Source organism: Fulmarus glacialis, unplaced genomic scaffold, assembly GCF_000690835.1.
Source record: "Fulmarus glacialis isolate BGI_N327 unplaced genomic scaffold, ASM69083v1 scaffold31388, whole genome shotgun sequence".
Lineage (NCBI taxonomy): Eukaryota > Metazoa > Chordata > Aves > Procellariiformes > Procellariidae > Fulmarus > Fulmarus glacialis.
In genome coordinates this window covers 23,641-49,587 of record NW_009228204.1, presented here as the reverse complement: position 1 = coordinate 49,587, position 25,947 = coordinate 23,641, and the positions used below count along the sequence as shown (strand labels likewise).

Here is a 25,947-nt window from a genome sequence, read left to right as displayed (position 1 = left end):
GAGTGACATATCGGGGTTCCTCAAGCTATCCGCAAGTCTTCCATTTTCCGTAGCTGTCAGGCCTTGGGGGAAAAGTAGAATTTGGATTTATTGCTTGTCTTGAGTTGAGACTCCAGCTCTCACCCCCTACAAGGCAGAGGAAAAAACCTCACCGGCTCAGAGAACTTACCATGAGCCTCCTTACATTTCTAGACTGCACCCAACATCTCTGCTTTGTGGTAGAAAAGGTCTCTTTCCAATGCCAGGAAGCTCTGACCTGCTCCTCCTGAAGTCCCACTCTACTGCTGCACACAGCAGCCTGCCACTCTCTTGGCTCCTATGCTTGGGACCAAGTGCTGCAGACGTGTACTACAAAGCTGCAGAGCAAGCTCCAAGAAGCTGGCAGCTTCACCAGGTCCCTAGAGGCAAAGCTGGCTCTGCCTATGTAGTGAAAAGACAATTGGCAACGTATGTACTTCAATGGAAATTAAAGGGGAGAAAAGTTAATAAAGAACTAATCAGTTCCACAACAGATCCGGGGTGCAGTACCTATTGTGGCAGCACAGAAGTCCCTTTCTCCAGTTTTCTTGCCTGTCACCCTCCCATACCACCAATGCTTTCCCCATTCAGAACCTACTTAATCCTTCTGCAAGATGCCCAAGATCTAACTTTATTCCAAACTCAAAACGATGGAAGAGACGGTAACAGCGATGCGTGTGAGTAAGAGGGAAGGAGGAAGACAGAGGGAACAGGAACCAATTACCCACGGAGTGTCCTCTCCCATCTGGAGTGACAGGCAGAATGCAGAAGGAAAGAAGCAGATATTAGTCAGGGAACCAATTCCCCAAGGCTGGCAGCTCTAGTTAACCACTTCCATTCATCTCACGGGCGGCAAGACACTCCCGTTGGAAGGACAACATGAACCTGCCTTACATGGGAGCAGGCAACAGCCCCACGGAGGAGAGGACCACGTTAATACAGCTGCCAGCCCTACCCAGGCTGAAACACTTGCTACGAAGGCAGGGTGGACGAGGGCTGCCACTTGGTCTCAGGATGGCCAAGGGGAACTTTTGGCTGGGAACTTGTGGCACTGCAAAATCTTGATCCTGAGCCCAAAGTTGGCAGGCTTGCCTCTTGCTGAAGAGCACAAAGCCCCTGTCCAGGATGAAGAGCTGCCAGCTTCAGGAGATGAGCAGGGGGTGAACAGGGAGCCTTGGCCACCAAATGCACACAGTTCGTCAAATAGGAATTCTCTTTATTCCCTCCAAACCTGTCCTGCCATAACAGCACTCAAGCAGCCACATGGGTTTAAAGAGGAGGCTGGGCTCGACCCTCAATCAACAAAAACAGTACTAGCACCTCTTCCCAAACTTCCCAAGACGCATCGGCGTCTCTACTTTGTGTTAGTTGGCTCGGACGGCGTTGCAGCTGCTCTGCAGTTGAAGAGCATTTGCCCTGTAATTTCAGCTCCGTGTAAGCAGTTACGCTGACTTATGAAGTGCAGCAGTGCTGGAGTTACTGCATTAGGAGGGTTTATTTGCATCTTAACAGCAGCTTGTAATGAAGTGACTCTGCTGAAGTGTTCATGTGATCCAGAGGGGTTACAATCACTTCTGCAACATGACGTGAGGCACTTGGAGCTCCAAAAAATAACAGGGAGGGTGGAGCCAGGAACAGAAGCTGCAACAACCACTGCTCAGCAACTCCTTTGCCTTGCATCCATAGCATAGCCAGGGCTTTCAGAGCAGCTATGCATTTCATGGAGCCATAATTCATAGGTTAACAGGGGACAATTGCTGACTCCTCTCTCCCTCACACGCCAAACCAAGAATTAAGCACCACAGCTCAAGGAGCTAGATGAGAGCATGCACTCAGTAACACAGCAGCAAGGAACACAAGACATTTACCTAACAAGAATCAGTTGATGGGGCTGACTAAAATGCTGAGACCACAGTTGCCAGCAGGCCACTTGATCTGGGCTAATCCTGTTAGAGATATCTTAACTGCAGGACAGATCATGCATGGTCTGCATCTTCTGACCTCCTGATGGGCTGTAGATGTCTCACTGCAGACTCCCCTGTGGCTCACACAGAGGCATTTTCAGTACCTGATTTGCTGCCTATTTTATGTGTCTCTTTTCATCCCGCCAAGCCAGGCTTGCAGAGCAGAAGGGCTACTGTCCAAACCAAGGACAGTTGCGTCCTGGTGGTGGAGGACAGGTCATGCTGCCAATACCACAGCCACCAGTTTCAGTAGCACTTATTGCTAATGCTTTACCTTGCTAAATGATTTCCATCAGCAAACAAAACTAAGTACTAACCATTTTCATTTTCTAAAGTGTAAAAAAGCAGCTCTACAAAGCTCTAGCAGTCCTATTACTGTTACAACAACAAGAGCCTTAAATCAGACATGAATGAGTGACCCACCAGAAGAGCTCCTTTTCCGTATCAGCACTGCTCCAGCAATGGACACATGGCCTTTGCCAGAAATGCCAGAAACAGATGTCCTTTGTAGCTCATCAAACCAGAACAGCCTAGATGAAAGGAGACGCTCAGCTCCTTGATGGAGGCTGGAGGAGCACCCTGGGGAAGCATCACATCCACTGCATAAATGGATGCTGGGGCTGACCTAGCATAGCCATTCTCACGCTGTAGTTCCAGGAAAAGGTAAATGAAATACCTTTTCGCATCAGGCAGGCACTCAGGACTGCCGGAGCAGGCGTTTCTTCCCAAGCTGCCGTGAGCCTACAGGCACCCCGAGCCCAGGACACTCTGCAGGAGAGAGTGAGCCAGTGCTTGGGTCCCAGCACTCCATCACACTTCAGAGCAAGCACAGCAGTGGGACACAGCCCTGAACCATGCAGAAGAGACCCCTGGGGTCAGACCCCCCTGTATCCAACCTGATTACATAGCAGGGCACAGCTCCACCTGAACAGCCCAAACCAGTCCAGGTATTACAGAAAACTGTGGCTATCTAGTGTTTATCAAACAACTTTACAATTCAGGACATAAATCAGTCTGACCAGCTGCCAGCCTTGAATCAATAATATTCTTGTAGATGAGTGGCTAGAGTATTAAATAAAATCCTTACATAACAGACAATCCAAGCCTGTCCATTCCTACAGATTTACTGCTCTGCCCCCGGCTTTAAAGCCAGCCTCCTTGGCTCCCGGCCACAGTGCCCTGCTCCCGTTAAACGCACGGGCTCACAGTGAGCTGCACAATGTGCCGAGCAACGTGCAGTTCTCATGCCCAGTGGATTTTCAGAGCAAATGGACACACAAAAAGGTTTAAAGGCAAAATGACCCTGGCTCATTACAGGACAGATAGACATCCTACAAAGCGCTGCATCAACAATAAACCAGGATTTGGAGGGCTGCCTATAATCTGCATGAAGTTTAGCCACTTAAGAGCCAGCTTTAAGGGGATAAGGCATCAAACTCCAGCTCTCAGCATGCACAACTCTGCATCCGGCAATCTGCTGTCCAAGCAAGTTTTGCTTCTCCGACATTAGTGACTGATATCACTACTTTACACTGTGGAGCTGGAGATCTCAAACAGCTTTGTAACAGTGGGCTTGGTCACCATTTTACAGAAAAGAAAGCAAAGCAGAAAACAAGATCTGCCCAGGGTGGCAAACAGGGGCACAACCCGGAGCAGACTCAGTTTACTAAGTAACAGCTCTCCCTAAGTCATATAGCGAGTCTGCTCTGGTTATAAGCAAAGCATATCTTGTTCTTGTACTAAAGGCCCTTTTTCTCCTGCCCCCCCCCCCCCTCTTTTTTTTCCCCCCCCCTTTTTTTTTTAATTGTTAACATGTGCTCAGCATCCGCGCATGCACAATATGCATGTTACATTTAATACCAATTACAGGACTCACTATGGAGATAAAATAAGAGTTACTCACTAAAGAAATTAACCTATCAAGCAGCTGGAGTCTCACTGGTCATGGAGATAAATATCTAGCAATGCTGAGGGAAATTCAAATGAACAATATTAATTTGGTGTTTATCCAGTTTTACACCATGCAGTCTCTATTTAAATGCCTGGAAGAAAAAAAACCCACAGTTTAAGAAATGGAAATGCAGAATGACATTTGCCATGGAAGTTAATGCTGCTGTTGATCTTTCTGGGTTAGTCCCATTGGGACTTCCACTGCAAAAGGATCCCTCTGAAGACAGACACCCCCTCCAAAGAAAAGGAGGCATTATCAAATACACAAGAGCTGCCACAAGTATCCGAGGGGATCAACACAGGACACTGAGTGAATGTGACAAACTGGCTGAGATCCTGCCAGCAGTCTCTTCCAGACCTTCAGCTGCCTTTGAGACACTCACAGTACTGACGCAATCTCACCGTCACAGCAACAGACCATGATTTCATGCATCAACTCAAGCACATCCCAAACCGTTTTCTTCCACTGTAAGAGACAGGCTTATTTAGGCTTTTTTACATATCAAACAGTTGCTTGGAAAATGGAAGTGGGGTTTAGGGTTGCTCTACTCTGGCAGTAGAGCAACTTAATGTCCCTGCTCAGGCTGAGAGATAATGCCAACGGCATGAGAATATCTCATGCTCCCCTGTCTCCTCTCAGGTCACCTGAGATCCAAAAGGGATCTGCTAATGATGAGCAGAAAACAGGGATCAACAGTAGAGGTGGTACTAACTCTGTCACTGGGAGCCTTAAAAAAATTACACTAGACAAATTCCTTTTGGGAAAACACATATTCAATCCTTCCTTAGATCAGACCCCAACCTTAGATCAGACCCCAACCACGCTTGGTTCCAATACTCTTTACTTAGACTCTTGAGACAACAGGAGGCATGGGAAAAGAAAGACCAAAGCAGCACACACGGAGGAAGACAGCTGCCTTGGCATTCACAACCAGAGTTACCTTCTGGTAGCACAAGGGCCGAAAGTGAAATAAATTCTGTCTGGTTTGAGGAGGAGAGAGGGACTGCTCACACCACTCCATGCTTCATGCAAGAGTATGGGAGCCTCAGTCTTCCCAACAAAGCAGGGGAAGAAATGCATTAAAAAAGACTTAATGGAGAGAGAAACTTCAAAGCGGAACAAATCAGGCAGCGATCTAACATAAAGAAAGTGTGTGTATAAGGTGTCTGGAGGAGAAAGACACCGACAGCCAGAATGCCTACTGATACACTGGTAGGCAGAACACTGATAAGGACAGAGGAAGATTTTATTTCAGTCTCCAACCTCACTAATTGACTGCACGAGCAGCCCAAGTGACCGCCATCCCTGGCTGCCAGCTAGTTTTGATCCCTGGTGAAGGGTGAAGAGCTCAACCCTTCTTCAAGGGTCTCCTGGGACGCACCTCACCCCCTCACCACATACAGAAATCAGGCATGTGCATACCTGCCATTTGAGACTGTGTTTTTGGCACTGCACAAATGTGGCTTAATGTCAGCCTAAGATCCAAATGCCAACCCCCTTGCTAGCCATGCAGCCAAGAGACACTGCCTAGCAATTTAGCTAATACCAGGTTAGGGTTAACTCAGCTTGTTAAACACATGCCCACAACAATAAACAAAGACACAGATCACATTCACTCACACACTAATTAGGCTTACTAGGGAAGGAAAAGCCAGAGAAATACAGAGATTTACCAGAAAAGATTCACTTATACATGCGAGCGTTCAGGAGAAGACAGGACATTTGATGCAACAGCACTTCAATAGAAAGCATTCCAGGGGGAAAACAAAAAAACCCACCACCATTCACGTATTTCTTTTTTAGTGCTCACCCCATCTAGTAATTCAGCTGAGACAGTGCTGGCTCACACAGCCTGAGGCAAGCTACTCCCCATCCAGACATGATCACTTTGTTAGATCACACTCCACAGCCCCATGGATTTACTTAAGGCTTGAGAAAAATGTTAAGTAAAAGCCTAGTACCATATTAACTAACAGCTCTACTGACAAAGCGGGTCGCTAAATTAAGCCCATTAATGCCAACTGCAAGACAACTCTTTTCCCAAAATCAACTTTTAGTCCTCCTGCTGTGTCCATTTACTTGTCTCTGACACTAATGACATCAGCAAAGGGTTACTCTAAGTGGCCTGGAAAACGGTACAGGCAGAGGAATTTAACTCCTGACCATTTTGAGCCGCCACTGATAGCACCATTTTCTGCAATGCCTTGACACAATTAAAAATCCCAGTTTCTTAGTGGCACATCTTGCAATGCGGGGCAAAGGCTGCAAAGGTCACTGCTCTGGGCTCACTGTCTGCTTTCCCAGCAACTCCAACTTAAACCATTTCCCTAATCCCCTATCTCCCCAGCGTAAAAGCAGTCTCCCTGCTAAATAAGCAAACTGCTGTTTAGATGGCACAGAGGCTAAAGCACATCTGATCTCCGTGAACGCCAATGCCATTAAGGGTTAGATTGTTTCTAATTCATTAGCTCATGAAGCACTGGAGCTGGAAATGTGTTTAACATCTGCTTTAAGATTATGGCAGCTTAAAAAAAAAAATCTTTTACAAATAAGGATTTGTTGAATTGGGGCTCATCCAGCTGCCTCCTACCTCTATTATTCAGAACTTGACTCAGAACTGAAAGCGCACCTAAACCAGCCATACAGATAACCCAGCCCAGCTCACTACAAGCCAAACCTAAACCAAAGCAAGACAAATCCACCGCAGGTCTGAAAAACACCCAACTATGTTCACTGGGGTAGTCTTACTCAGGTTACATGGTGCAAATGTACCTAGACTGCTTCCTACCCCTGTTAGGCAAGTCACTAGGGGGCTGGGGATCCCACCCCATGGGAACAACTCCCAGGCTGATGATTACATTCACCACTTCTCAATGCCTGGCTGCCGCCAGCGTAAGACCACAGCACCGAGCTCCTCTCCACTGCCGCGGTCTCCTTGCTAAGTGATTCTCTCATTGCAGCTCATGCCCAGGTCACACCCCAGAGCAGAAGCAACGTGTGATTATTCATACTCTGGAGCCTGACCCTGTTAGTACTAAAATACCTCCTCGTGAGTAGCTGTGGCATGAGGACTATGCAGAGTGCTTCCCTCTTGACCTAACTGCAATTAAAACGTCACCGATATTAAACCATGACATACCCTGGAGAATATACAAATGGGATGACACGGGGCTATGGCGTGCAGCCCTGAGAGTTTTGCACTGAAATTCAGTAGGGTTGGGAACCGGGTGGAACAAACACCTTCTTGAAAGGGAGCCTGAATCAATTACAAAGCAGTGGGACGCTTCCTTAAAACAACTTTTTGGTTTTCTTCTACAGACAGAAAAAGCATGGAACAAATATCTGCTGACCATGACGATTCTACAGCATGCAGCAATATTCGATTTATAGCAGGAAAAACCTGCTGAAAATTGGTATAATAACATTGATTAAATCCTCTTGGAGTTTTAGGACTCAGCACTGGGAGCTCAGTGATCCAAGTATTACAAGCACAAATGATCAAGGCTTTGCAGAGATAAGCACAGCTCCAATTATTTTGCATCAGCTGAAGCCAAAGACGATGCCGCTTACCAAGCTGTCCAGCCCTCCTCCCAGGAGGTCCACAGCACCCATCTGCATGGAGGACACTTGGGGAACATTCACTGGGGGTCCCAGGTCCAGGTTGAGAAGGTCACCGAGAAGGTCGCCCTGTGATGGAATGACCTGCGGCTGCTCAAGGTTTGTAGTGGCCGTCGTGCCCATGGGGCTATCACCTGCATCAGTGCTATGGGTGGGAGGAACAAGAAGCAGAAGAGAGAAACATTAGTCACCTTCGGTCTCCAGCTTCAGATTCCCAGCAGGAAACACAGCAGGAGGTGGCTCACGAGCAGAAGCCAGTTAAAAGCTTATCCTAGCAGCTGATCTCACCACTGCCACGTACACGGCAGTGTTTATGGCAAGTGGTTCTTCAACACATGCTTTGAGCACAAAGACTTTCCATGCATTGTGCATGGTTTTCAGTTCAGAAAAGGGGATCTTCAGGTGTGAAATCTGCCCACCTTGAGAATCACAGACCCCTCCAAAACCGTAAGCCATGAGTACTACATGGACTACAGCACTGAAAATAATTATTTCCCAGCTCAGAAGAAACAGAGAGATGATTTTCAGCCCACTGGACCTGGAGAACTACATATAAACATGGGGAAAAAAAATAATCCAGATTTCCTGAGAGACCTAACACTGGTAAAACCCTTGAGCCCCCACTCTAACCAGTGCAAACTCAACCACTCCCCACAGAACTGGATTAACCACCTTCTACTGACCAGCAGCAAGCTCCATAACTCTTTTCTAAATAAAGACCTCAATCTAAAATTGATTCCTCCCTTCTATCAATAATTTCCTTTTCTCTGAGTTAGCAGCCCTGCTAATTACTAGTCTAGAAATCCTCATTATACAGCTTCCAAAATTTCTCATCATATGCAGTCTGGCTACCTTTTATGTTCACTTGGCACTGAATTTTACAACAAGGAGAGAAGAAAAGAAAAGTAAGACTGACTGTAGCTCCTGGAGATCTCACTACAATTTATTTATTCTTTAAATCCAGAGATGCTAATATTTTAGATAACTTAAAATCTATTTTGTATCCTGTTGCCAGCAGTAACTGGCAAAATTATTTCTATCTCGTATTACTGCAGATGCAGCCAACAGGTAATTGCACACAAATGCCAGGGAATTAGCATCCTGACAAGGTGTTTAACACCGGGGCTCTTTTGTAAGGACGGCAGCTCCTGATTTTGAGTAGCCATGATTCTCTTCCTTATCCTTCTTCAGTTACTGAGGGGAAAGCTTTAGCAACAGAGCTGCTCCCAACTTCAGTGCCAAGAGGAAAAGATGTAGCCTAAGGACTGCAGAATGAATTAGTTACCAGGCAGCAACAGAAAGGATTGAAAGCTGCTTTGCATTAAAAGCTTTAGACTCCTAATAGTACTAATATTAGTTGTCCTTCCTGCTTCTGCCTTCAGTAGGGAGACTTCTGAGTATACCGAACAGCTAACTAAAACATTTTTGAAGAGCAAGTGGTTACTGTGATCCGCTCCCACCCCCAACCTGAGAATGGGAAAGAACAGCATGTATGAGCAGAGGCACATTACGAGCCGGTAGTGCACACACTTGGTTCATTCCCAGTATATACTCCCTTTAACACTACACCTCTTCAACACTTACTCATCCTTCTTCTGATGGAGATAAAGCAATCCTTCAAGGTCTTGTGTAACTGCAGTTGCCCCAAAGCCCAACAAGAAATTAGGAAAGGACAAAGCTAAGTCAGTTTGTATTAAAAACCAAAACACCAAGCCTTCCATTTCCTGTACAGAATGGGCCTCTTTAAAGAGATTTGTATAAACAACTTTGCATTTTCTTTGAAAGAAAAATCGAATAAAGAATATGTGGGTTATAAAGGGCAAAAAGACTTGGTATAAGCTTTCTCCCTTATAGTCTTGGGCAGTGGCTAGCAGCTGGGTTTGCCCACGTGAGTTGGAGACTTGGCCCTCCTATGAGTTCAGCCTCCAGGGGTTCCCAGATGTTGGGTGTCACAAGGGACGCACAGCCTGAACCAGAATCAAAAACTTCCTGCAGCCACCTGTGTGGGAATGGGGACTCCTCCTCTCCCCGGAGCCCTGTAAACATCTCCCCAAATTTCCCAGCTGCATTATAGCTCAGCAGGGATGGTGGGAGCCGCCACATGAGGAAACACTCCCAAGCAATCAGGAGATTTCTCCCCCACCTTTAGGATTCATTTGCAACTCTATGACACTTGGGCTCATCAAAGAGGCAAGAACATATCATCATCTGTGAGCTGTTCAATGTGTCTTCCCATCAGCTGGGAGCTGAAAGGAACCTGTCCTACACTGCTTTAAATGAAAATGAAATGAATCAAAATGCTATGTAGTGTATTCTGCCAACCATAACTAACTCCTCCTAGGTTTATACCCAGGAAAGCACCACTCGTCTAGCTACTTCTGCCCATCTACTCAAGGCAATGCTATCTTGACCCTCTTAAGCCACATTCATTGCGGACATCTCATACTTCCATGCTTCCACCTCTATCTCACTGTGCAATCTGAAGGAAAACCTCAGTCTCTAGCAGACGGGTCAGCCACCAGAATGGTCATTACCCGAGTGCAAAAGTAATGAAGAAAACTCCAAATACCTAGGTGAGGAAGTTATCTTCCACTGGACACCCTTAACTTGTCTTAAACTGACAGATTTTCATGTATCTTTTCATGCACATTCAGCACTAGAAAGAGGCAAACCAGTTTCTTAGCAATCAGTAAAATCATACTGGATGCACAAATTCAGGCTCCCCACAACCATGCTCCTGTGGAGCTGCTCACTGTAATTCTCATGGCTGGAAACGGCAACTCGGTATGCTGTGACATGGTACAAGGAGGCCTTGGCATCAGCTTGTAAGGTTTTACTGTGCTTTTGCTAACAGTAAAGCAGAAAACCACAATAATGGGGCCCCTTTATGAAGTGAGCTCACATCAGAGAAGCCTGGTGTGCCATTAAGTAACACCACTCATTTTTTTTAATTTACCAAATGGGCTAGAGCACTGTGTCAGTATGCAGCATGCTCTGCTGAGCACCCTTCAGACCTTCCCCCAGCTCTGGCTTCCTCAGCTTGCCACTGCTGATTGAGGCCTGAAGGTTTTATGTTGAAGTAATGGGTAATTTAGTAGTAAACACCACCAGGGCAATGTACAATACTGCTATAGTCAGAAGAGACTTGAGGTCAGCAGACTGACTGAGCATTAGCTACGAGAGTCAAGCCACGTACGCAGTATACGCAAGACAACAGTAAAAAAGACCACTCCATGCAAAAGCTGAATTCCTTGAGCTGACTAAAACCCCCTAAAACGTTAGCTTCTGTAGTGATCTGAAACAGCAGTGTACGTGAAGGCTGGTAACACTGGAGACCAAAGCTACCCCCACCCCAGCTAATTTTGCTATTGAGGCAAATCTTTGAGTAGGAGAGAGAGCTAAGGAATGCAGCCACTGGTAGACTTGTGCTTGCTGGTCCTCGGTCAATGCAGCCAGACTTAATTTCATAGGCAAGGAGAAAACAACTCGGCTTCCCAAAGCTAGTCATTACAGAAATAGCTTTAGTTGCTAAGAATAGCAGAGAAGTGGTGTCAGAAAATAGAAAAGGAGCAGCATCGCACACTGATTTATCAGTGCAACAGCAAAAAATAGCACTCCAAATGTCACTTTGGGAATATTATTAAGAGGTAAGCCTGGATACTCTGCCTCCTGCTGTAAAGCACACTTACATTTGTAATTAATACCATTAGTGCAAATAGCACTGCTTACCTGAATGAGGAACCATGGGAACAGGCTCAACAGCAACACCACTGCAGCCCAGGACTACTGTACTGCCTGCTCTTGCAGATCTAACCCACTTCCAGGACTGTGATCACGGGGAAGCATTAAAGCTCCAGACAATAAGCCAAAGCATTTCGTTCCCCCCTCCACCCCAAAGGTTACACAGAACTGTATCAGTCTAGCCATCTTCTTTTAAACCCAAACACTTTTCAGCGATGGGGCTTAGATGGCTTTTACACTCCCCTTGCTTTATAGGCACCAAGTGAGAAAGGCAGTTTTACCAGTCCTTCCCCATTTCATATTCCAACAGCAAAGGATCTCTGCACTTGCCAGTTCCAGGAAACGGGTATTATTCTACACAAATAAGGCTTGTAAAGCTGCGCTGTTGTTGAAGCAAAAGCTCTTATAAAATCAAAGCAGCATATCCTTCTATAAGATGCTTTTACCACAATCATAGTCTTCCTGGAAGTATGCCCTTGCAACAGTTACCCACAGATTCTGCTTTTTTATTCAAACTTTCATGTCAAGAGAGCTGATAGCCAATGTCTTTCCAATAAACATTATAGCTTCTCCTCATACAAGAACTTTGATACTTTCTCTGTCTTCTGACCCAGGAACTCAAAAACTACATACCCAGGATTAAATCCTCCAATGAAATGGCTCCTTGAATGACCTGCAAGCCCCTACACATCAATAAAAAACCACTAGAGTGTTATAAAAGATCCTTGCATCTTTTGGTCTGTTTGCTAGAAACAGCCAACCAATCCTGCCCATTATCACCACAGTTGCCTCAGCTTACCTTCCATGGTGAATTGGCAAGTGTTTGCGGTGGATCCCATGGCTTCCCTCCACGAAAGCATTGGGTGGTTTGTGGTACACGGAAGCCAGAGACCCAATATGGCAGATCAACTCATCTAGTAGAGTCGGTTCAATCAGATCTGTCTCTTCAGAAATAAGTGGCTTTTCTGAGAGGACCACTTCTTTGGCAGTCACTGGATCCGTTGAAAGAAGGCGCCAGTAGATGTAGCCACGATCCCGCAGGTCTGGGTTGTCAGAATCCTGAGACAAAGCAATACATCAGTCACAGGTTTGAAGGGGACTAATGCCTGTAATCACTTAATTTTTCTAGCAATGATTCTGCTGGATTAAAAAAACCCAACCATCCAGAAGCAACACAGTCACCAATCTCAGAATGATATTACAAACTGCTTGTTGCGGTGAACATCCCAAAATTAAAAATGAGAACCAAAGTATTAATGCTTAGCTTCCTGCTCAGCTGGTCAGGGAGCAAAAAGCCCAGGATTTACATCCCACAATTGCCCTAACCCACAGAGCTACCAATTGCTTTCCAAACTCTCCTGCCACTTAACATAACAGTAAGTATTAGGAGAACTCCACGGGGGTGTAGACAGGAGAAAAGAACGTGAGACGAAATGACTCTGTCACATACTAAGAGTAGACATGCAATACTGCATATTGTAACAATGATCCAAGATCCCTGGAAATATATGACTTACCCAAGGGCACTGCTGGACAAAAAGACCCTGCAGAGCTATAGGATGGATCTTAATAAGCCGTATTCTTCATACCAAAAGAGATCTTATTTATCCTGCATTTTAGTTATCTAATGAAGTATGGAAAGATGCTAATGATACACAGTTAGGATACTTCGTCAGTTCTCCAGTTGTCAATAATACCCTTGTTTTACTGCAGATGCTTCTGCCTCTGCATGAAGCGCTAATTATTTCTCTCCTTTTCGAACAGCTCTGCCCAGAGCAGCAAAGTGAGTGGTGATAGTTTGCAGCTAATGTTCTAGGGAGAGGGAGGTGGTGTGGTTTTATGTTGTAGTGCAACATGTTTGAACTGTTTATGGAAACAAGAGCTGTGATTTTTAATCCCCACATCAGCAGAATAACAGGGTAAATGTTTCTGAGGTTTTTTTCCTGTAAAATTCTGGCAAAATATCGTACACCTTATTAGCCTTCCTCCTTGGCATTTCTCTTCCTCTTCTGTGATCTCATTCACGCTGCCGCTGACCTGCTATAACCTGCCTCTCTGCCCTCTGTCTCAATACATTCTCAGGCATGCAGCAAAACCTCTATTTGTAATGAGGCTGAGCACGCTAAGCTCATTTTGCTCGTAAGAACCTAGATACAATGTCTGGGTCAACTGATAGATTTCTCTGCAGTGCTGTTTTTCAGTTTGATGGTGGAGTCGTGGACTCTTTACACCCTTCACCCTTAACAATTCCTACAAGAATCTCTGCATCCTGCCTGCAGCAGGCAGTTCAAGATCAGGCAGGGCTTCTGCAAGGGCAGACATAAAAGACCACATGCTCCTATCTACCTGCAGGCACATACAGATTCAAGCCTGACTGTTTCTTCTCACAGCCAAACAAAGAGACTTGAAACTTTAGTAAATCTACTGGAACAAGAGGCTCAGAGCTTCCCTTTCCACATTTCTCCCAATTCTCCGCTCTCCAGGGTCTGCATGCACCCCTGTGGTGCATACCAATGAACCCATGCTAGCTTAGTTACCCACCATGCCAGATAGACAGCAGCAATGCTCTGTCCATCCATTAGGCTACGAGCTTGCCAGGGACCTTGATCACTGCTACACATCTGTGTCCCTCCCATGCCCAGCTGCTTCATTGCTATTTTTACCAGTGTTGGCTGGATTAAGCTGGCTCCCACTACAATCACACCTGCAGTTTGCTGTGCAGACATACCCTAAGAGACACTCAAAGTGCAACAATACCTAAGCTGGGGAAAGAAACACATGTGTAACTGCTCTCCCTCTCAAGTGAAAAACATCTCTCTACCTAGCAATCAGACCTTGAAACATACGGCTTTTTAGTGTTTTACAGCCAGTTATCCTACATTGACTTATTATTCAGATAAAATAAAAGAAGCCAGACTGAATCAACATTTGTGACAAACAGAGAAAAAACAGACGCCTATTATATTCCTAGGGTGCCATTAAGCATTTTGTGACTCAGCATAGTGGGTTTTAACACTTAGTACCTTTCTTCTGGTGGCTTAGACAAATGATACAGCATGCCCTTGGCCCACTCCTCTCTAAAGAGGAGCTGAGAGCCTGCCTAATAGCAGGTTTTGAAGCAAGAAAAGCAGGCCACAGATTTCCTGCCACTGACCAGTGCAACACCCCCAAAGGGATGAATAAATGTTTTAAGTCCTAATAAGTCCACAGCTATGACTTCTGGCAGCAAAGAGGACCAAAAAGCCCAGCTGACGATTGACTCCAGGTTTTCTGCTCAGAAACAATTGCAGCCCATTCAGAACAGCTGGGAGACTATTTTCATCACTTGACACAGCAGGTCTGGAGAGGAGCTGCTCTTTTTGGACTATGCCATCACACATTTACCCCAGTCATTACAGCCAGGGAGTGTAGGAGGATTGGCTGAGGTCTTACCCACTCCTGCCACCAGGACATCTCCACTTCTGTCCTCCACAACCACAGCACTTCTGTCTGCCAGCTCAAGCCCAGCCCCGCCTGCAGTGATCTGAGCTCGTAACTCAGCACCTCACGTATAATGAATCCGGGATCTTAACCCACTGTTAACAGCCTCCAGCAAAGCTGCCACATTGGTTGACAGCATCCAAGTACAAAGCAAAAAAACCCAAACCTCAGTTCTTTCTTTTTCATAGCACTGCTTAAGCTTTGCTGTTCACAGAACAAAGTCTTTGCCAGGCCTTTTCCCTCTGTCATAGCTCCAGATGCTTTAACTGCAAGCCACCTTCAAAGAGAAAGCATTTTGGTTTCTTCGTAATTCTACCCTGTCCCTAACTTTTCATTTGGTGGAGGAACGGGGAAGGAAGTAGGATGAAGCAAGAGCTAAGAAGGAGAGAGCAGATGCCAGATGGCATGGTAACAGGCACAGAGCAGCTCTTAAATGGAGTCTCTTTGGGAGAGAGGGGAACATGCTTGAATCCTATCTACTGCAAAGCTGATGGGCCTGGCAGATGGGAGACACCACATGGCAGGCCAACACAGCGCCTGGAGGGCTCTGGTTCACTGGATATCTTGGCTTACCTGCTGAACCAGCTCCTGTGTCTCAGAAGGCTTTTTTAAGAACAGCTTCACTATAGCAGTCAGTAGGGTGAGCTGCACCTAAGAGAAAGTAACACAGTAGAGATTAGAAAATTCATTCATGCTTTAGCAATGTCTCCCAAGTCTCAACATCCTTTACTGATGTAAAACTCAAGTCCTGTGCTTTATAACAGCATTACACTATTCTTTGCCAGCGAAACCCAGTACAATGAGACTCAGGCTCTTGCCTTTTGCAAAACACTTTTGCAGACAAACCCCTGATCAGCACACTGAGATTTATGTCATACTTTTATGCATCTCATCACTATTCTTCTGTATGTTCTGGTCCCCAGTAGTGCTATTCCCCAAGAAGCATGCAGTATCTAAAACCCCTCCTGTTCTGTCTTATCTTTCCAAGAAGAGAAGTGAGAAGTTTGGGAGATACAGACAACAGAGCAAGTCTACAGACTCTCAAGAGTTTTATTTTAGCCAAATACTGAAGTATTTATTGGGAGGTATTTTCTGACCACTGCAATAATATTTACCATCTGTCCCATACATACACTGCATGAAACACTACAGATAAGATGCACAACACAATTTTACCTGAGTACTTTCATCATGGAAGCCCTCCAAAAAACTCTCCAACAGCTCATCTGCATTGTCAATTCTTTCTGCATATTCGCCCACTATCCAGATCATGGCAGCTCTGGCATCTGGTTCATCCAGGGAATCTAGGTTCTCACACAGAGTGGCAATGATGCTTTCATACCTGATTTGTCAGAGTACAGGTGGATTACTGGGGTGAATTCAACTTGTGTTACTCTGTCTCTGCCCACACCATTCTGCAGAGAATCCTGCACTGAATTACAATGTCTTGTATTTCTATGCAACAAGCAGCATTTTCACTCAACTACAGAAGATATTCCTAGGCTTTTTCTTTTTCCAAGCTGAGCACTAAGATCTCACAGGGTCCTCAAGAGCTTTGCAGTTTCGTTAATCAGCAAAACCACCCAGATGTGGAATTCAAGACAAAGCTGCCTCCCTCTCTGTTTTGCTAAAGGGAACATTTGATCCAACAGTTCAAACCATGAGTCTGTATCAGATCCTGCAGCCTCGCTGGCGTCTTCAGACTGGTAACTCTAAACTGGATATTACACTTCCCCAAAGGCTTTGCTGTAAAACAGACAATACCCCGCACTAATTATTTAGCTTCCCCTATTCCCATGCGTGGGTATACCTGTCATAAGCAGGCAATCTATCTTGTAGCTGACAGCAGAAATTGCCAGAGAGGCCTGCAGATGTCCCATATTACTTTTTAGGTGATCATGAAGTCTCTGCTGAAAGACATTGCTGCTGTTCTGTAGCTGAAGAGACAAAACCTTATTGCAGAAACAGCTTAAAAGAAGCTGAGTACTGCCCAAGCCAGAGAGAACGCTTGATGGAGAAAGCCAGCAGTGTTTTGTTCAGCACAATCTGACTGGGATCTCAGACCATGAGAGCCACGAACTTTCATGGCCTTGTATATAAGCCTTGTAGAAGAGACGAGCAAACCAGAAGCCTGATGCTGTAAACTTGGTCAAATTTTCCTTCTGGCATTCTCTGCAAGACCGTTACTAGCTTTTGATTAAGGCTTATACTCAGCATCAATATGGATCAGTGGGGAAGGAAAAGCTTTCCATTCAAACTAATAATGTGTCAAGCTGATACCTCATCTAGAGCCAACATCTGAATCCTACCGTACTAGGAGCTAGAATCAGAATGGACACTGCTCTTCAGAAAAACGGCCACCTTTGCTTCAAAGCCCTGGTAAGCTATGCTGAGTGAGTTTTACATTGCTCTGTTCTGATGCTAGCAGACAAGGGCTTCCAAAAACCTTACACTACTTTCACGTACTTGTTGGGGTACTTGCGGAAGATATCTCTGATGACAACAATGGCCTCCTGGACCACATAGTTGACTTTGGTTTGGATGAGGTCTAACAGTGTGCTCACACAGCGCTCCGCAGATTGCTAGAGAGAACAACAGAACAAAATAATTAAAACAAGCTGAAGAAACACTCCTTCCCAGCCCACAGCACACGCTGAGGAATGAGGCATGCACATGAGAAAAGGCCCAGAGGGGGAAAACAAAAGGACAACAGCTACCAACTCAATATGCATGTCCAGAAAAAATCTACAGGTTGACAAGTGCTTGTGTATTACAGTGGAGATACCAGCTGACTCCAGCTCCTGCAAAAAGTAACAGTTGAGGCAACCATGCTGTGTTGCTGGATCACCACACAAGAGGCCTTAAGAACACTGCCTGCATTACTACTTATATCACCCTCTTGGCTAGCAGTTGAAACAGGCCACCGAATGAGCCCTCTTGGACTTGTCCAAGCTGTGGCAACCAGAGCTGGGAGAGTTTTGACAGGGACTGCTGGAAGGTGTCTGGGGAAGCTAGAAGGCAGGAGAAAACCATCCTGTCAAGAGCAGCTGCAAGAGCAGGAGCAAAAAGCAGCTCACACCAGCAAGAAGTTCAATATTTTTGGGGTGAAGTCATTAGCACCATGTGAAGATACAGCTATAAATAGAAATCCAGCTGTTGCTAATGCAGCTTTCACATTAATTAGTTCAAAATTCCCAGCTACAGGCACTGTAAGGTAACAAGGACTGGACACTGGCATGCTCCAGGAACCAGAACTGGAGTTAGAGGCAAATAATTCAGGGAGGTCTATTCCCAAATAGCACAGTAAGGCAGGACGTCACAAGAGCAACCAACTCTAGCACCGGAGAGTCTCAAATAAGGACAGCAATTTGGCTATTAGCAGAGCACATATGAAGCCTCATTATACAGCTGGTGATTAACGTGAGAAGCAGACTGCTCATGACACTGCCTAGGCAGTCACCATCAGAACATTCATAAAGCATTCAGGATCGAGACAAACATCGCAGGGCACAAACAATAGCAACGTAGGTGGATTTTTCAATTCAAGTGAGCTAATAGTCCCCTTCACTTTCAGAGCACTTGAAGGCTGGGCAGGAGGAGGAGGAATGAAATGGCATTTAAGTCACAGGAATCAGTTTTTTGAGAATGGGCAAAAATCTCAAGGACAAACCTCAAGACTTGTAGAGCTGAATTTGGGACAAGCAGAGACTAAAACCTCTTGGTGATTTCTTGCCCTTGTGACTCTAGCTGTGGTGTCTTACAAGCACAGCCTACAAGCACAAACAGTGGCTATGCTGGCATGGGGATCAGCCAAGAGAGAAGACACTACAAACCAGTGTTTGCTCTGTCTTTGCAAACTGGCACTAAAGGCCATAAGGCTCTCCCCTGAAATTCACACCAAACAGAAAAAAATCCAATACAATTGGTATCAGAGTAAGGAGAGGTATCATAAAATTATATGATTGGTATAATATTTTTTTATGATACCTCTCTCTCCTCAGCATGGCTTTACAGGTCCTATGCCACTATGGAGGCAGTGCAATGGCAGTCTGACAATGTCCTACTCCCATCTCCTCTCCTGCTTAAGAACAGATTTGAGGCCTGTGACCTGGAAGACGCTTCCATTTCATGGAGACTGACCATGGACCTGGCTCCACACAGATTGACATTGCTCACAGTGGGAACCCCACTGACAGTCCTTGCAAGATGCTTCAGAGCTTGCAATTTAATCTGTTACCAGTTTCTCAACAACTTTCACTAGATGTTTTAACAAGTGGCCTTAAGGGGCACTTGGGGTAAATCTGTCCTAAGCTAACTCTATTCTACAGAACCTACAGCATCAGTCACTGTTTGCAACAAGCAGTCCAGCCCTGTCAGAGCCTACAACTAGCAAAGCTTTAAGAGCTGCAGAATTCAAGGAAAAGCAAATTAAGGTTTATTTTCCTTTTCTTTAGACACTTCAAAACATGATTTTTCCAGGGAGAGCACAACATCCACTTTGAAATATGCAGTATTGATTTTTAGCCCAAGGGTCCCTTGGAAAGTGAGCAGTCATATGGTCACATGGATAGTAGAGCAGTCCCTCTAACAAAATTTCCCCTGTAACAAAATACATCTCAGCTCACCCCATCCCTTGTAAACACATTGCTGTTTGAAGGTGGACATCCCTGGGGACTGCACTGCTCTGCAAACTGATGAAAGAGTGCTCCAACCAGAACAGCTCTCAAGTTGGAGTGAGGAAGGACAACCAACCAACATCAAAATTGCTCTGTTTTTCTGTAGAAACCAAATGAAAGCCCGCAAGATTACTGAAGTAGCATATACCACGCTCACAGCCATGACCCTAAATGATTTCTAAAAACTGGGCTGCTGGCAGAGTCTCCTGGAACCGAGGCAAATCCCCCTCTAATATGGCTCCTGCTTCTCCTTTGCTCCAGAGGAATAATTATTCTTACTGCATCCACTTCATTTCCTTTTCCCATAGGAGTGGTGCTTTGTTTCCTTTCAATTAAAGCATCAGATGACTACTTCATCTAGGGCTGTCAATGGAGCAAACCAATGCACAAGCCAGATACCTTCACCTCATGCTCTCAAGTCTAGCTACACCACACAGTTTGCTGTAGACATACTCAAGCTAACTCTGAGCCCAGCTAGTCTATCCATGCAAAATGATGTTGTTCTGACATCCCCCAAACCAATACGCCTACTTAAGCCTGGGCAAAATCCATCAGCCTTGCTATTCAGCATGGGTATTGCTTACATTTCCAAAACAAGCGCTACCTCTGCTGTTAGCACCATGCACTGCTGCGCAGCAAAGATAATGCCACACTTGCTCTACGGTGCACGTCACAGCAGACAAATCTATTTACTGTCTTACTCTTCTGTGAGAGACAATTAGACTAAAGGTAGGATCCTTGAAGGCAGAGCTGAGGTTCCCCGTGAATACTCATTCATCAACAGCTCCTGCCAGCTGTGCCCTATGTCAAAAAGCAGATTTCTAAGCTTTGGGAACTTGGACGCTGATGGCTGAGAGAATACTCTTCCATTAGTCATAACTCACAGTGCAAACTCTAGTAAACACAGATGCACTGGGGACAGGGATTAACCTAGAGATGAGGACACTGTAATGAGTTGTTCTATATTTGCCCTCTTTAAATCTGGCTCCTGTCAGAGTAGTAAACAGACCTCATCTTTAGCAGCAGTGTCTTCAAAGGAGCGTTGCTAAAAATCAAGGTTAACACTGCTTATTGAGAGACACAACTACACAGAGGGTCACTGCAAATTTGCTGGGACATTATTATTAGTCCTTTGAATATTGAATATGACTGTCATGGTATCAGGAATGGGAAGAAAGAATATAGGGGATGAGGGCAGGAAAGGGTAAAAACTTCTAAAAACACCTTGATACTGCAAGAATACACCACCTTTCATGTGAAACTAGGACAGACGCATGGCCAAATCCTAGCGAGAAAGTCCCTACCGAGAACTAAAGCAAACTCCCGCTACCCAGCACAAGCACCGCTACAAAAAGGGCTGCCACTAGCTTCTTTTAACTTCTCAGCAGCCCTCTTTCATGCTCAAGAGCATTTTCTACTGTCACTGTGGCTCCATCCAGAGAGCCTCCTGCCTGCACGCAACATGGAAGAAGCACCCCAGTATTTTGAACTGCAGACACGAAACAGAGGCAGCGATCGCCTGCTCTATTGGGCCACACTTAAAAGAAAGCCCATGGCAGTGACAAGCCTTTAAGAGGTGAAGGAAGGAAGAGAAGGCTGCATGGGCAGTCGATTCTCACAAAAGGACAGAAGTTGGTGTCCTCTTTACACAGACTTAGAGTAGTTCAGCTGAAACAAGGGAAACCTGTGCACTGACACTACACTCAGCCAGGCATGATTAGGTTTTCATTTAAATCAGCTGTCAGGCAATGCTCACGGGAACACACTTTAGCAAAAGCTAAATGAGCTCAGCTGAAATTAGACCACTTATGTGACATTTTGCACTCGGTTATCAGTTTACTGAAAAGTACCAACACCACAGCATAAGCCTTCTCTCTCTTCACAGGCTTTCTGAGCTCCTGTCAGGCATATCAGATTAATTTACAGGGAAATTAACAGGGACATCACTAAAAAAAAAAAACCAAAACCAAAAACTCTATTACGAGCATTTTGGTGGATGTTCAACTGGCAGAGGACATTTCAGACTGTTGTTTTGGATAACTGCAGAGTTCTTCGGAACGTATTTGCGTAAGCATCTAGGCTAGAGAGAGCACACCCCAAATGCAGCTACAAGCTATAGGGACCTTTAACAGTAGATAAGCAGATAGAGTCACTCTATGTTTGTGCAAATTGCACTTAAGTGCCCCAGATCTCTTTTAACTCTATGCATGTGTTCTATTCAGCTGAAACAGGGGGGACACAAAACATTTCATAATACTGAGTTTCTCTGCACAACCCCTCCAAAAGGTCAGGCCACAGCTATTAAAGGAGGTCCTCATGGGTAAGTGGTCATTGTTCCATTGAAGCCAGTACAGTGAAATATTCCATCAAGCTGCCTTGCTCTGCCTGCAAGCTGAGGCCTGAGAGGAGCACACCACCCTCCCGTGATGTACTTAACTGGAGCTCATAAGCCCTACTGTTCAGCTGGGGCTTTGCCCATGAGCATGATGTATCCAGGTCACTTGATTGCCACCACAGGAGCAAAGAAAATTTGCGTAACATGGGAACGAGATGGTGAAGCCCATCATTGTTTTTGAAGACAGAGAGCCGCAGAAAACCTCAAGTTTCAGATACTTGCCTCAACCTTGATGGCACAGCGCCCAATTGCTCGGACAGCCTTGCGCACAAAGTCAACATCCACCTCAGTAGCGTATTCCTTGAGCTCTGCCAGGACCTGCAGAGAAAGCACACCAAACGTGAGTCCCTGGGGTCACACAGAGAGAACATCCCACTCTAACAAGTGATGCTACTTGAATACCAGAACACGAACAGAATGTATTCTTCCACAGCTAGCCACACACATTCAAAGCTAACACAGTCAAACTCTGCAATCAATCTCTCTCTCTGAAACCCACTGGCTTGGATTAGGCAGCAAGACTTGGTTCAGGCTGGCCAAAGCCAAAAGATGGCTCAGTCTAGATTATTTTCAAATTCCCCTGAACAAAAGCTGGGTGCAAAATCAGCCCTGCCAAACTTAATGTTGCTATTCCTTCTTACACTGAAAATACAGTGAAGTAGGGGTCACATCCATGCACATAGATTTTATGTATGCTTTGTTGTACTTACTGTTCTACATTCATTGCATGCAAAGCTCTCAGCAACAACCATTTTTGATCTCTCCTTTTCTGTGCTGAGATGAACCTCTGGATCCCTACTGGATCCAAAAGGAGGATGCAGAGGAGATCTGAGGACACCCTGGAACACCTATACAGAGACTAATAACAGCGTGAAGATATTTCCCCTCTTAAGAATAAGATTTACTATTTTGTCTCAGTTTTCTTGCTAATGGAAACTGAACAAGGGATTAACCCAGGACCTGCTGGGATCTTACAGACCACTAACTAAAAAGCTACTTTGTCTTAAACAAATCACTTAGCTTAGAAAAAGTGATTTTGAAAAAAAGACCCTACGCAATTTATATTCCCTCAAAATCTCATTTGTTTCAGTTTCTCATGTCAAACATGACATCAGGGATTTCATCGTGATGTCACAAATAGATTGCACAAAGCGAGACAGTTGTTTGAAAAATCTCTAGTCGATGCCAATTGCTCAGAACAATGACAATATAAAGAGGCCTTGAAGGGCCAGACTGCAGACAAATAAATCTGCAAGGAGTAGACAGGACATCTGTGTTCTGAAGTTTTATTATTTCCTTGGATGGACTATATTGCACAGTACTTAGAGCTACTGGTTTAGCAGCTTATGCTTTTCAAATACTGCCCAATTCTGAGTGCCTCAGATTCACCAGTCTGCTGCCTTGGTCTAGAACGGGTACGGAGATGAAGAGTCTTGACAAGTCGCACAGGGAGGATGCGGGTAGAAGCCTGCTCTCCTTGGGTCTCATTTCAGGGCATGTTTCTGATGAAGCTTGGGTTGTTTTTAGGAATGCCTCTTTAGAACCAGGAAGAGATTCAACCATTAGTCTGCAGATCCCAGTCCCAGACTCTGCCCTCCAGACACCACTGCCTTTCATCCAAACAATCTGCATTATCTAAACATTATGCATTAAAATTGGTATGGAGCCTACCAGAGATAAATAGAAAATTCTGAATACATTCTCATGGAAACTGACTTTTATAATGTTTTCCATGTCCCCAGCACAAAAGGGGCATGAATTACCTTGCTCTGTTCCAAAAAAACATCAGAGGAGAGAGCTGAAGAAAGCTGCTTAAAAATGTCACATTAAATGAAATTGCTTTGTGACAATTAGGATAGCACAATAATAGCACTAACCAGAGGCATTAATCATTCTGCATTAGTGTTAGGTCTTGTGGCCAGGGTGGCACTCGAGAACACTCCCTTTAAGAAAGGAATTTGGATTAAAACTACATCAAATCCATGGAGAATCTACACTGTAAAGCAGTCTCAACTCAGTTTAGCTTTAGTTTTGTGCAATTTCCACTCTAGAAGCAAGTTAAGCAAAAATAAAAGTTATTTTAGCTCTGAAGAGTGCCTATGCAAGGTTTTAACAATTTAACTAATACACTTGAAATTCACACTTCAGTAATGTTTGGCCTTTCTGAATGTCTCCATTACAGGCACACCCCTCTCACTTGAAACAAGCCTCTCATTCCAACCTCAGCACTAGCAGTGACTCATTTGACAGGAGACATCAGCTCTCCTCCTGGAATTGTAATCTGTAAAACAAGACCTACCTAACGGTCACGATGCATGAAACAAGACCTACCTAACGGTCACGATGCAAGACATACCATGCTATTAACATTTAAATTATGGAGGAAACTCCAACACCTCCCATTAAGGAGCTGCAAAGAGCACTATACCAGGGACAGTGATGCCTAAAAGCCAGGACAACACTAGCAGTAGTTGCATACATCCTCATGCAAGGACCATGAAAAGGTTTTCCATCCCCAGAACACATGCAGAACACATCGGAGGTTCCTCAGCTGACCTGGGCAATGTTTGCTTGAGAAGCTAGGCGGATCATGATGTCCAGTTTCTCCAGTTTGACATAGATGGGGTCATTGTACTTCACAAAGAACACCTTGATCTCCTGCTTCAGGATTTCAGGCCTGGAGGGAACATAACGTTGTTTCACTCAAGACTGGTAAAAACAATGGGCTCTATCCTAAGCAAAGGTATCTTTTGTTTAGAAATCTACCCAAACATTCACAGAGAAACAGAATGGTGTCATTTTGTGTCCAGGACATGCAAACAAACATATGAGAACAACAATTTTAAGAAAGTTAGAAGGCTGGAGAAAAAGATTGTTTAAATACAAAATACAGAATTCAAGTCTCTCTAACTATGCCTACATCTCTACCTCCTCCATTTGAACTGCTGAGCCAACCACTGCAGGCAGTCAGTGGACGCCAGTGTTTTCAGTGAAAGAATAACATCCTCATCTCAATGCAAAACTCACCTACAAACTCATTTTCTACTTTCACTTGCAAGATGCCAGTGCACAGTAATTCTGTCCTGAATGTAATCAAAGTGCTATCCAACCTATCCCACCTTTCCATCAAGGAACAACAGTATTTAAACACGCACGTGGGAGCAAACTGGTGAAAAAAAACCACCCACTGTACATCAGTATGTCACCAGCCTGGTTCTTCTATGCTGAAGAGAATAGCATCGACACGTTGAGTTTCTACAGTTCTGCACGGTTACACCCTCCTTCCTATTTGCAATCCGATGTATAGTCTAATGAGAGGGCAGTTCTTACTGCTCTTAAAAAGGCAGTGAAGAGACAGGCAGGTGAAGAGATACTGTACAAGACTGGTATCACAAGTATGCTGTAAAGAAAATTAACTCAGGCTCCCAGAGTCATGAGACTGTTTAATCCGTCCCTTGAGGGATCTGAACCTGGATGAAATGAAGTTCTGTGCATATGGAAAGATCTGAAGGTCTGAGATAACCAGATGCCCTTCGACAACCCAGGAATAACACCCCCCTGAGGCTTTACCTTTTCTGCACAATCAAGTTGATGTTCCTCAGGGCAACATACTGAACTTCGGGCTCTCCAGACAGCAGGGTCACCAGCGGAGGGGCAAGTTTCTTCAGCAGCATGTTGTAATAGTCTGAGTCCTTGGGAAGAAGTTCCAGGAACTTCATCAAGACTTTCACCGCTGACAGTACCACTGCTGAGTTGGCATGAGACAGCCGAGGGGTCACCCGTTCACAAATACTGGAGACAGAGGAGTAAGAAAGGGTTCACGTGTATTTCAGAATGACAAATATTTCAGATCTTATCTGAATTTAGGAGATTGTACATGGCTGAAGACAGCTTCCTCAGACACTTCTTTGATTTGGTTTTGTTCACAACAAACAGGCCTGCTTTGCTGAACACAGCAGGAAGCAAACAAGAACGACTTCTCTCACAGCTTCAAGTTTCTCTCCTGCCACAGTTAGCTCAGGAACTCTTCCGGCTCTCAGCATTACAGTCCCAACACATGTTCAGTTATTAGGGCTTTCTGCCTTTGCCTGGTAGTATTCTCTA

At 45.0% G+C, this 25,947-nt stretch overlaps 1 protein-coding gene across 1 annotated transcript in view; it reads right to left on the bottom strand.

Moving 5' to 3' along the window:
* Window positions 1-25,947, bottom strand: part of AP2B1 (adaptor-related protein complex 2, beta 1 subunit) — a 74,559-nt gene that overhangs the window by 28,467 nt on the left and 20,145 nt on the right. Inside the window, exons 6-13 of the mRNA XM_009583412.1 lie at window positions 25,414-25,635; window positions 24,400-24,520; window positions 22,066-22,161; window positions 17,239-17,354; window positions 15,949-16,114; window positions 15,346-15,423; window positions 12,092-12,357; window positions 7,504-7,696 (exon numbers count right to left, since the gene is read on the bottom strand). Coding sequence (XP_009581707.1) covers window positions 7,504-7,696; window positions 12,092-12,357; window positions 15,346-15,423; window positions 15,949-16,114; window positions 17,239-17,354; window positions 22,066-22,161; window positions 24,400-24,520; window positions 25,414-25,635 — 1,258 coding nt within the window. The remainder of the gene's footprint in view (window positions 1-7,503; window positions 7,697-12,091; window positions 12,358-15,345; window positions 15,424-15,948; window positions 16,115-17,238; window positions 17,355-22,065; window positions 22,162-24,399; window positions 24,521-25,413; window positions 25,636-25,947) is intronic.